General features: G+C 37.7%; 1 protein-coding gene across 2 annotated transcripts; it reads left to right on the top strand.

Moving 5' to 3' along the window:
- The first annotated feature begins 9,887 nt into the window (after positions 1 to 9,887).
- On the top strand, positions 9,888 to 12,595 carry npm2a (nucleophosmin/nucleoplasmin, 2a). Of its 2 annotated transcripts, none has more exons than XM_053624422.1 (5): positions 9,888 to 10,174; positions 10,288 to 10,370; positions 11,502 to 11,612; positions 11,698 to 11,791; positions 11,902 to 12,595. In XM_053624422.1, the coding sequence occupies exons 1-5, from the start codon at positions 10,078 to 10,080 to the stop codon at positions 11,976 to 11,978; spliced, it is 462 nt and encodes a 153-aa protein (XP_053480397.1). In that variant the 5' UTR covers positions 9,888 to 10,077; the 3' UTR covers positions 11,979 to 12,595. The 2 variants fall into 2 exon arrangements, with proteins under 2 accessions (XP_053480397.1, XP_053480396.1); XM_053624421.1 differs by having other exon boundaries at positions 11,698 to 11,808.
- Positions 12,596 to 12,769: the final 174 nt, after the last annotated feature.

Below are 12,769 nucleotides of genomic sequence, written 5' to 3'. Positions count from 1 at the left end.
TAAGAAAACTGATTAAAATTTGTGTACTGTATGTACACTAGATATTAACATGTGGCATTTTCTCCTAATGCAAACAACAATAAAATATATTTATTTACCAACAAATAAATTTACTGTCTGCACTTCAAACAAATCTTCTATGAATCTGATCGGCAGAAGAAGCTGGGCTGGAGTGTTTAAATGAGACAAAGCAAATGCTTGTGATTAGTGCTGGATACTGCACTTTGTCTAAATGTTGTGTGGTTGTGCACTGCTTCACTACAGACCTCAACACACCGGCCATGGCACTGCCTGGGCTGCATTGCCATTAGCCCATTAAACACACAGATGGAACCAGTTAGCCAAATATGCTGCTGAGGACACGGCATGTTCAGCCTGGTTCTGCTCATCAACCAACAGAGAAAAGCAGAAAAACAATGGTTTTGTAACAAGGTTTTGCGCAAACACATATGAACAGTTACAAAAGTTTTGGAGTCAGGGAGGGGCAGTGGGCTTAACAAGCACAGCATTTCCTGAAATCCAACAAATATCGAACAGAAATGTACCTCCGGCTCAGCTTCATCTCTCCTCAGGTCAGGCAAAGCTCGGAGCGTCCGATATTTCAAACCTGTAACGTTTCGAGAAGCAACTACAAAATGGAAATCAATGCAGAGAGGCTGGGAGAAGAACAAAAGGGCTTCCTGGAAGAGTACATCACATTACACTTGCGCATTCAGTAACAGTAGCCCATCTGCAGATTCTCCAAAGCAAATATACAGTTGAATAGGAAAGTACATCAGTGGCACAGTGTCTCTAAAAACACTGTCCAGTTTACCTGATATCATCAAATTATAACCAAATGTTAGACTGTTCTTCCTGGATATAGACTCAGGGAGAGTTTCCATTGCAAGTGTCTATTTTCAGCCAGTTTAAAAAATAATAATAATACTAATAATAAATGTCCATCTGGAAATCTGACTGAAAAAGATCTGTGGATTTACTTTTGGAAGAATTGGAAAGGTACTACTCAAAATAACAACTGAGCAAACCATTAATTGTATGGTTATACTTAAACTCAGCATAAAAAAAAAAAAAAAAATTTCCACAAACAAACAAAAACAAAACCCAGAACTAGCCCAGCCTTAAAATATATTTGAAATTTTGTCCTCCAACCAATGGGAATGGTGCTTTTTGTCCTCAGAATAAACTGCAGCACTCGGTAGGGTGTCAAAGTGCAGATAAGCAGACGCACAAGATAGCAGAGGGATAGCGTGAGTCATGTGTGCACCTTCTTAGAACTCTCTAAAGATGAAACAGGAATTCCTTTTAAGAGTTAAGATAAAAAGTCAAAGTGCTGGCTAGATGGAGCGACCATTTTAGAAAGCAACATGGCAGGCAGTTGGACTTGTTTGCAACTGAAAGTCTCTGTTCAACTACGCCCAAGAGGCCACCTGAAGGCTAAGAATTCATTTTGGGCTCTAATTTTCCCTTGGCGCTTATGCGTCTTGGCGTATGCTTTTAGCAAAAGTGACTTTCAAGTTGAGACGGCATTACAATTAAACCATAAAGCTGAACAGTAAAGGGTTAAAGGTCTTGCTCGAGGGTCACGCACTGGAATTTACAACGGCGAGTCCATGATTGAGGTGCCATGTGTGTCCCACTGAAACCACATCTACAAATGTGTATGGAATGTAATGGTATAAGACACTGTAAACAGGTTAAGTGTCCTTCACTACAACCTATGCGCATTTTCAGACTTAAAACATTAATAAAAACCTATCTAGAGCACTACAGCATTTTTCCTGTCCCAGCCCACTATAATGACATTTTACTGAAAAAAATATTTGATCCTTTTTTAAATATTATATTACTTTGTGTGGAAAAATGGTCCTTTGGAATATTTTTCCACAGGTCACGTTAAACAGGAAATTACATCACCAAATTTCCTAAAGATCATGGGAAGAAGAAGAAGGAGGGGGAAAAAAAACTCTCATTCTTTCTTTATTTTCAGTGATATCGTGATATTAACTGATGAGCACACTTTAAAAGTGCAACCATGTGACCGAAAAGTAAATTATTAATTTAAAAAGTAAATTAAATGCATTTAATGCCATCTAGCACGGATGCTAGCTAGCCATATATGATCTTTGCTAATTCTACACTACTAAAACCTACTTAAGAACAACACAGTGGATTTAAAAAAAAAAATAATAAAAAAAAAGGCTACACACCCCTGTTAAAATGGCAGGTTTTTGTGATGCAAAAAATGAAACCAAGATAAATCAACTTTTCCCCACTCTCAATGTGAAGTTACAATGTATAAAGATTAAGTGAAAAACAATCAAACATTTTAGGTGGGGAAAATAAAAAAAAATCCCAATAACCAGGTTGCATAAGTGTGCAAGTCCTTTTATAAATGGGGACGTGGCTGTGTTCAGGATGAACCAATCACATTCCATACAGCGGTCATCAGTGAAAGTATTCTGATTAACCCAAATAAAGATCAGCTGTTTCTGTAGGATCTTCTCGGTTTCATCTGACTGCTGAAGCCATGGTCTGCAAAGAGCTTACAAACCATGTGTATGGTTTGAAAGGAATAAATTAGGACCGGAGTATAAAAGAATTTCTAAACATTTCTCCACATCATCAATATGTGGAGAAAATGGAGCACCACAGTTACATCACCAAGAACAGGATGTCCCTCCAACATTTACAAAAGGACAAGACAAAAACTTACCAGGGAGGCTGCCAAGAGACCTACAGCAACATTAAATGAGCTTTAGGAATATCCGACAAGTACTGAGACAACAATCTCTCGTATCCTTCACACGTCTGGGCTATGGGGTAGGGTGGCTAGTTGGAAGCCCTTTCTCACAAAAAGACACCCAAGCCCAACTAAATCACTCCAAACCATGTGGCAAAATGTGTTATGGTCTGATGAGACAAATTCCAAAAAGTATAATAATTCCATAATCTCAAAACGTATGTGTGGCACAAAAAAAAGCACACATCAACAACACAGTGTAGCATGGTGGTGGCAGCATCACGCTTTAGGGCTGCTTTTCTTCAGCCAGAACTGCAGGTTTTATCAAAGTGGAGGGAATCACGACTAGCTAGAAATACCAGCCACTTTAATGCAAAACCTTCAGGTGTCTGATAGTAAGATGAAAATGAAATGGAATTTCACCATTCAGTGTGACAATGACCCAAAGCATACATTCAAATCAACAAAGGAATGGCTTAACCAAAAGAAGATCAATGTTTTTGAATGGCCTAGCCAGAGCCCAGACCTGAATCCAAATGGAAATCTTTGGGGTGACCTGAAGCAAGCTGTGCACAAGAGATGCCCTTACAATTTGATAGATCTAGAATGCTTTTGCAAGAAAGAGTGGGAAAATATTGGCAAGTCAAGATGTGCCACGCTGATAGACTGGTGTAATATAATCAAAAGGTGCAACTAAGTATTAGTTCAGGGGTGTGTACACTTATGCAACCTGGTTACTGTAACTTTTTTTTTTTTCCCCCCTAAAATGTTTCTGATTGTTTTTCACTTTATTTGTAACCTTTTGCAATTGCACATTAAAGGTGGAAAAAGATCCGACATGATTTATCTTGGTGTAATTTCACCATGTAATTTTCCCGTCATAAAAACCTGCCATTTAGGGATGTGTAGACTGTTTATATGCATTGTAAGTAGCCATCGTCAGCAAAGAAACCTTGTAAAAACGTGGTCATGTGTTTGTAATATTAGAAAATGTCTTCCGTATGCAACTTAGGAACACCTTTGAAAGCGTTTGAAAAAAATAAATCAAGAAAAAACCTCTCGTCACCTTCAAAGTTGTAAAAAAAAAGTGAAAGTCTTCAGTGTCCTGCTTGTACAGTAAATGTTTGATCCCTCCTAAACACAAAAATCTGAAGACCTCCAAAAAATAAAGGATTGTAAGGAGGTGTCAGCCTTGGCCAAATGTCACTGTTAAATGAATGTATATGTAGTCACACTGCAAAGTATACAGTAGTTTCCCCCAGGTTTAATCTGGCACATCCATAGCATCGAAAAGTCAACAATCTCTGCTGTGGATCAATTATACCCTATTCCAGAGCTTCTCAATTCACCACTCTCTGCACATTTTTGTGATTCCTCTGCTCTTAACACCAGCAGCGAGGCTTGAAATCCAGACTTCCATGAGAAAGGTACTTGGCCCTCCACCATGACCCGCTCCAAAAAACCTCAATCTTTATATACACGTTCCAGGCACCTGATTATCTCAAGGCCTTTTTAATCATTGAGAACTTTTCCTTTTCTTACAGGACTCCAGCACCTTATTCCAATCTCATGAGACTATAAAAAATTTTTTTTGTTTTTAAAAAGGACACCTTTCAGCATCACACCAGCCAGCAGAAAATGATATTATTGTGGCACCAATACACTGGTTTGACAGATTACTAATTTATTCATTTATTTATCTTCATTAACTGCTTCAGCCTGGTCAGAGTCATGGTGGATCTGGCGCCAAACCCAGGAACGGTGGGTGAAAGGTGGGAATACACCCTGAACTCAAACATCAGCTCATCTATTTAGAGTCGACAGTCACCTGCCTGAATGTTTTTGGGAGGATGGTGGAAACCTGGGTGTTCCACCCAGGACAGTTCACTGTTTTAAGAACTGAAGTAATTTTGCAGTTAAAGCTGTACTACACCTTTTTTTTTTTTTAAGTGACATTATGCTACAAGATTTTCCAAACAGGATAGCTTCATTTTTAAAGAAAGCAAAACGTCAGAGAAAATATTTCTATGCCGTTTTCATAACGTACTGCCTCTTAACCAAGTCCATTAAAAAAAGCATTCATTCTGAACCAAACAATGTCACTTTTGTTCATTAATGTAAATAATCCCTTCAGTTAAAATGACATGCTGTAAGAGATTATACCAAAAACTTATATAAATATTCTGTTGGGTATTTATTTAAACAACATTTCATGAGCGTGTGTTTGAGCCTCAGTGATGATATTCAGGACAACAGTATGATTGTGTTTATATAACAGTTCTGTACAGGGGCAGACTGGCAACAAAATTTGATAGACCAAATTTGAACTGACACAACATGTTTTTCGATCATCGAATCATTAAATAAATAAATAAATAAATAAATAAATAAACAAACAAACAAAATCTGTTCGTTTGTATTGTTTGTGTTAAGTTAATATGTAAAACGACTAAACAATTTTTTTTTTTTCGGAAGGTTTTCCTCCCCATGTTTGTGAGTACAGAAAGCAAAAATTCAAAGTGGAATTTAATGTAATGATCGCCTGACACCTAGTTTGACTTAATAGCCTGCTTTTGGGAAAATTCCCAAACTTCCCACTGGCCAGTCCACGCCTGGTTCTATAAACAAGAAATTAATATTGAGTAACTGACATTTCAGACACAATATGGTCTGCACTTATATAGCGCTTTTATCCAAAGCGCTTTACACTGTGTCTCATTCACCCATTCACACACACACACACACACACACACACACACATCAATGGTAGCAGAGCTGCCATGCAAGGCGCTAACTTGCCATTGGGAGCAACATGGGGTTCAGTGTCTTGCCCAAGGACACTTCGGTATGTGGGGTCATGTGGGCCAGGAATCGAACCGCAAACCCTACGATTAGTGGACAACCCGCTCTAGCACCCAAGCCACAGTCGCCCCAATATGGGCAAATATTTTGTTTATTTTAAGACAGATAATGAAAACAGTTCCCAAAGAAGCAGGACAGATTGTTGCATGTTGCCATGCCAAAGCACAGACTGACTGACAGTAACGGTTTCAATGTAACAAACTATTACTAGAATTGGAAATTTGGAAACTGGAAATTTATGTAGGGAATACAGACAAGCAAAGTGATAAACACAGTGAAATGTACCAGTGCTGTTATACTAAATATCAGCACTGTTGGAATATTGCTCATCCAATCAAATTAGTGGACCAGAACTAACAATAATGTTTCTGTACACTCTTAAAAATAAAGGTTCTTCAATGGGTCTTTACAGCACCACATGTTCCGCAAAGAACCTTCTTCTTGTCAAGAACCCTTTTTCATTGTATAAGGTTCTTGAGTTGAGCTATATGGTTCTTTGGAGATTAAATAAGTTCTTTTGCTTTATTATAGGTTCTTCAGAGCAGTGTATCGGTTCTTCACGGCACGATCCTTAACAGGTTAATGTGAACCCAATAAAGTTCTTTGTAGGACTGGAAAAGGTTCTCCTGGCATCACTATTAAGAACCTTATTTGGTTCCTTAAAAGCACTAAGGTTTTTTGTTTGTTTTTTTTTTTTTAAGAGAATTTCTGATGACATGGTTCCTTGTGGCTCTGCTGTGAAGAACCATTTCTGGATTCTTTAAAGCACCAGTAAATAGATGGTTCTCTAAAGAACTTGAGAGTAAAAGGTTCTTTGTATAACTTAAAACAGTTCTCCTATGGCATGAGGCTAAAAAACAAAACAAAACACCAAAACCCTTTATTTTTAAGAGTCACAAATTTACAAATTTGCAAAGTTACAAATTAACATCTTGGTGTTAGAAATTGACCTAAAACCATTTGAAAATGGCCTTGCACATTCTTATGCAAATACGTTTTCTCCATTTTGGCCTTTCATTCTATGTTTTTTTGTTTGTTTGTTTTTAACACTATTTTCAGCTTTGGTGTGGATAGGGGAAATGAAAATGTTGATTTTTTTTTAATTTTTTTATAATCATGCCATGACCCCTGATCTCAGTTGCAACACATCCAAAAACATGAGCACAAGAATTTGACTTTTATTATCAGTGCTGTTTTTGTCACTCTTTTACAACTGAACAGAGCTACACGCAAGATAAACTCTGCCTTCCTCCATGCAAGATGAAGTACTCTGTAATCACTACTGTACATCCGGCAGCACGCTCAATAGTGTTAAACTGTATAAACGTACTTGGTCAGGTAATGTGAACAATCTCTGTTTCACTGTGAACTTTTCAAATGACAACGTGGACATAACATTTTTGTTATGAAAACAGTATTTTCAAATGCCTCCATATTAGTGTGCACGTCATGTGTTCATCGACTGAATCCAAGAACCATGATCAGGTTCTGTGTGAAACCAATTATGGCATTTTTATATTATTATGATTAAAGTCAAACATTGCTAAATAAAGAGGGCAAACTGATGTGAGAAAAAATCCCAACAGACTCCTCAATGTTTTTACTGGCAGATGGGACTACAGCAACTTCAGCTCAAGCAGCAATATTCACCCAGATTGCAAGCCTTTTAAAAGGATAAAAGATTTTGTTGTATAAGAATAAGAACACGAACATGTTTTCCTGATTAAAGTGGGGGATTTGAAGTGAGCGTGTCCAAATTCACTAACATTAACAAATAAAGATATGGCAATTGATGTAAATGGCCTACTTTTTTAGAGGAACTACAGTACCAAAGCAATTGTTGGAGATTTCTTTTGTCTAGACTCAACCCCATTTTTCTCTTCCGTTTATCTACTTCAAGCAATCATTTAAAGATGCTGCTGGCTACTGTGGGTTGGATTAAGTGGAAACATCTGTCGGTGCCATTAAGACGACATTTATCAAGGACCCCATAATTAACATTAATAAAAAGGCTGATATTTATCAGCATGGTGGTGGATCACTATGTTGTGACCTCCGGGTGGTTACATGTCTAAAGGTTCTGTCCTTCGTAAACAGGAGCAAAGCCCTGATATATATATAAATATTTAGGCCTTTTGTATTTTAAACAAAGCAAAACTTTAACTGATTCCCAGTCTTCTTTTCTTGAGGAGTGTTCTCATTTTTATTTCAGGATTGCACTGTGTATGTCCACCACCCCTCCTTCTTAGATACCTGCTGATACAAAAGTGACTCCACCATTACAATGCCATTTGTGCTCTATTAAATTTACAAATATGCATGTAAAGTAAAGGTAAAAAGGTATTATAACCACCAAAAGTATTATAAAGTGTCCTTCACAACAACCTATTACTGCCTCACAGCCCCAGGGTCCTGAGTTCAGCTCAGGTTACTGTGTGTTTGTGAGTTTTGCATGTTCTACTCATATATTGTTCCTCCAGGTTTCTTCATACTAACTTAATGTCCAAAAACATGCGAGTAGGCAGACTATGCTATATACTGCCACTACGTGCGAATGTGTGTATGTGTGTAATGCATTAATACAACCTATCAACACACTTAGAAAACAGTTTTTTTTTGCTGCTGCGGCCCACTATACTACAATTTACCTTAAAATCTAAATCATTAAAATATACTTTTAACATCTCAGGCATGAAACATGCTCGTGGGACCCATTAAAGTTTATGGAAAAAGGCACATTTTATTCTTGTCCCACAATATTCACGCAACCTTGTTACCTGAACACAATCACCCTGATGAAATATTTGGAATATTCAGTCCCTCCAGGATTTCACAATTTTGCAATCACAGAAATTAGAGCAAAATCAAGCAATTACCTTATATGTTCCGCAGATTTGGGCCAAAACTCGTCATGTGATGTCGTTATCACAACACATTCACATGCCTCGAACAGGAATACAGCTAAAAAAAAAAAAACAGTCTCATTTACCAACAAACATCACTGAGAAAGTCCATGCAAAACAATTTAGTGCAATTTCAATTTTGCCAATTCAAGCAGTTTTCTGGGGAGAAAAAAAGCACACAAAAATTCAGCAAGTTTCATCACAAATTTTTGTTGGGAAAGCCGCAGTAAAATCAAGCATTTTTGGGCTGCAACAATCACAAAAAGGTCACTAGTCACACCTTCAACAGGAACTTTCACTATTCAGAATTTCCTGAAGATCATGGGAATGTAAAAAAGAAGTTCTCATTCCTTTTCCCCCCTCAATGATAGTGAAACTGAATGGACAACCTTCCTTTGAACGGACAACCCTGTTACCCAAATTAAAGTCTAAAAGCAAATTATAAATCTACTATCATTAGAATGTCTGTAATGTCTTCTTGACAGTAGCTTGGATGATAGTTAATCACATTGTGTATTTGCGAATTCTCTTTTAAATAAATAAATAAGTAAATAAATAAACCTGTCACTGTTACCTTTTTTTTGGCCTGAGATTAGTTAACACATTTCTCAATGGTACATGCATGTTTACATTTATATGATTTTTTAAATTATTATTATTGTTGTTGTTGTTGTTGTTGTTGTTGTTTCATGTAAGGCTGGCGTCAGGAAATGTTTAAGCACTTTGCATCAAATTCCATAGCCAATTGTCATGGCTAAATGGAACAGAATCACCCACCTGTCACTTTGACGCCATTTTTTCCCCCTCAGAGGAAAAAGGTCGCCCACACAAACCAATGACTGACCTGGGCATCTTTTCACCTTCATATTTAAGTTACACTTTTGTTTCTTCGAACTGAACTCTTACCATAAAAAGCAGCACAACACTTCGTCAGTCCCTGAAGGGTTTTGTTATTATCCATTTAACTTCTCCATGTTTAATTAACTCTACACGGAAGCCATATTGTTGAAAGGTCTCGCGCTGCCCTCTAGCGGTCATTTTAGTTTATCAGGCAGGCCAGTGGCGTTTCTGAAATCACCTGAGATTCATTAATCAGTCGAGTCCTCGAGTCTGCTTTCGCCTCGTCTCTCAGTAAGTTTAATGTTATAAAGCTAAATATATATATATATTGCAATGATATTAGTTATTAAGAATTTATAAACACAGGCCTGAAAATGATATAACTTGTTTCAAACTAGAGCTTAATGAAAACAGTTCTATTAAGATGGATTGAATGTAGCACTTAGCCAAAGTTTAATGTCATTTCAAGCATGTCATAGTTGTAACAACTGTTTAATGACTGTATGTTATATAATGATTTTTTTAATATATATATATATATATATAATTTTGTTTTTGTCTTATTTATTTTGACCCACAAAAGCTATAGAGAAATGGTCTGTTTAAGCGACTCTGTGGCTGTAAAAACAACAATAAATCTTTACATCCTTCATAACTACAACTAACACACACACACACACACCTCTTAATTTTGCTTGTGTTGCTAGTGAGGCTTGAAATTTCAATGAAATGACTACCTGCTTTGAAGAGGTTTCCATAACTTCACTTGGCCTGTCAGACATAACCAGCTCTTCGTCCATTTCTGATAAAGTCTGTGTGTACTGGGGTAAGACCTGACTGGTTTTTTTCTTCTTCTTCTTTTTTTAATCACCTTTTTTTTTGTCTGGATAAATATTGCCATATGCTTACTTTTCATTCATATGTTTCCCTTTTATCCAGGATGTGAGCTCAGTTCCAGCCAAACCACAGCCGTGTTTGAGGCGGAAGATGATCTTTTGGAGAACCAGTTCTTCATCAAAACAGTAAGATTATTCATCTGTCCATAAGTGATGGATCTTCTGCCCTGGACTGGCTCCAAACCAGATTTAGATTGAAGCCTATGCCTAGAAGGTGTCTCCCATAGCAAGATGACTTCCTCCTGCTAAAGCATTCATTTGAAATATCTTTAAGACAAGATAAGAGGCCACATTTGGACTCGATCAATACTGCATGAAAATCCACCCCAACCTCACCCTCCCCACAATAAAAAAACTCTTATACTATTATTAGTTGTGCCAGGAGCAACTATGAGATGGCCAGCTGCCAACCCACCCGTACCACTTTCATTTGGCCCGCATATTGCCATGGAACAGCGGCAATGAACTCATCCAAATCTGGCTCCCAGAACACAGGAACAAGTCAACCTTGATGACATCTTACCTCAAAACAAGATGAAACAGAGCATACAGTTGAGCATCACTTTTGGCCCAAAGCCACAATCCTGTGCAAGAAGTACAGTACATATGGTTCGATTCATCTAGCCCGATTTCTAAATGCTATTAAACCCTTGAATGTGGATCCTCACAGTAGTATTGCCGTTGCATTAACTTCCCGTTGCATCCCTAAACTCAACCATCTGAAACCTGGGTAGTTTTTACACTTTGGTAAATTAATTTGATACTGCATGCGTCGAGAATTGTGGATGAATTTGAAAGTGGCAGTTAGGGAATAAATGGCGCTGCTTCTAAAGTGTAATGGTGCGAGCCACTGTGCTGTGAATAACAATAGTCTACGGGAAGGCAAATGACCGACCTCTCTTTCTTTCATTTTTACCCAATTATTAAAAGTGGCTTGTAAAATCATTCAGTTTCTGTTAAGCTTTTAAAAATGTGCAACAGCTTTTTTTTTTTCCTCTCCCCCCATAACTTTTAGTACAGGTACTTACCTGTAAATTCAACAATATCATTTAGACAGCATAATAATCCCTTTGTACTTTGGGTTAACTTGCTGTTTAAGCTGCAGTGAACTAAATTAAAGAGTACTTTGTCAATGGTTTTTTCGAGTGCAGTGGGTTAAAAGAGAGTTATTGCAGCAAACTTAGACTCGTCTAAGTTTAAGGCAAGAAAACCAGTTGAAGATGAGTGATTTGAATTGAATTCCACTTTCTCCTGCAGATATGCCTCGGTGCACAGGCAAGTGACGAGATGCATGTAGTTGCTGTATCAGACGGAGTTGGCGAGTCCAAGCCTGTTCCAATTGCCACCCTGCGTCACTGTATGCCCATGGTGGGTGGATCACAATCTAAACGAATGTCTAGGATAGTACATTTAACAGCGTGCACTTGATCTTGCACTTTATCTGGTGTTTCAGGTCAGCTTCCCTGCCTTGGAGCTCATGCCGCCTGTTACCTTCAGTTTGTGTTCAGGCAAAGGGCCGGTGTTCATCTCTGCTCAACATATTACACGTGAGCATTTATTACACGTACGCGCAACATATTACACGTGAGTATGCAGTGTGCATAGCTTTCTGTATGGTTTTCATAAAGGATTATATGTTCCATTTTTGTCTTTTCAGTTAATCCTACGGAAAACACGGAGGAGCAGGAGGAGGAAGGAGGAGGTGGCTTCTTGGTTGACGATTTGACGGACTGAACCATCCTGAATTGTCACCGATTAACTGTGTGGATGTATCTGAACATGTTTTGTGATCAAAATGTACAGCTCGGCTCTGTGGGTTCAAACATCGATATGTGTACGTCAATGAATGTGTACTATGTCTATGAATCAGAAAAGCAAGACAAATGTGAAGGGAAAGAAATCCACAGACTTGGAGTATATTGAGGCAGCAGGGTTGTGGTGTTATTTGTCTGCCTTTTCTTTTATAACTAATCAGATTCAGTTGATGAACCCACGGTTAAGTGAGTGTTGAAATGAATGAATGTGACGCAAACTAGAAAATGAGAAAAGAGCAAAGATGATTGCCGTATTGAATTCACTGTTGCATCTGAAGCTATGTATACAAGTGGGTTCGGTCATCTGTCTGACCCTGAACAATAATTATTTGTATTGTTAGTAGGATAATTGTGGTGTGTTTTTCGAAGAAAATGTGCAGTTAAATGTCACTTTTATCACTGATGCAAATCAGCCTGGATGTGAAATAAAACATTAACAATGGCAGCTAAGCTTTTAGAAAAGGTCTGAACACTTGGTAAGCAATGTTAATCAAATAAAATAAATGAGGTATTAAAATAATAATTAGCTTTTAAGGGTTTTATGAATTATTGTAAGGTGTTAGTAGTGGGAAAATGGCCATGAAGTCTGCATAACTTGTTAATTATGAACTAATTGTAGGTTTCAACAAGCTATAAAACGGGCTGCGTCCCAAATCGTTTATGAAACACTGCATCAACATCATACACCACTGCAGTTTACCATAGAGGGCG

This window comes from Ictalurus furcatus, chromosome 5 (genome assembly GCF_023375685.1).
Source record: "Ictalurus furcatus strain D&B chromosome 5, Billie_1.0, whole genome shotgun sequence".
Lineage (NCBI taxonomy): Eukaryota > Metazoa > Chordata > Actinopteri > Siluriformes > Ictaluridae > Ictalurus > Ictalurus furcatus.
This window is presented reverse-complemented; position numbering and strand designations above follow the sequence as displayed.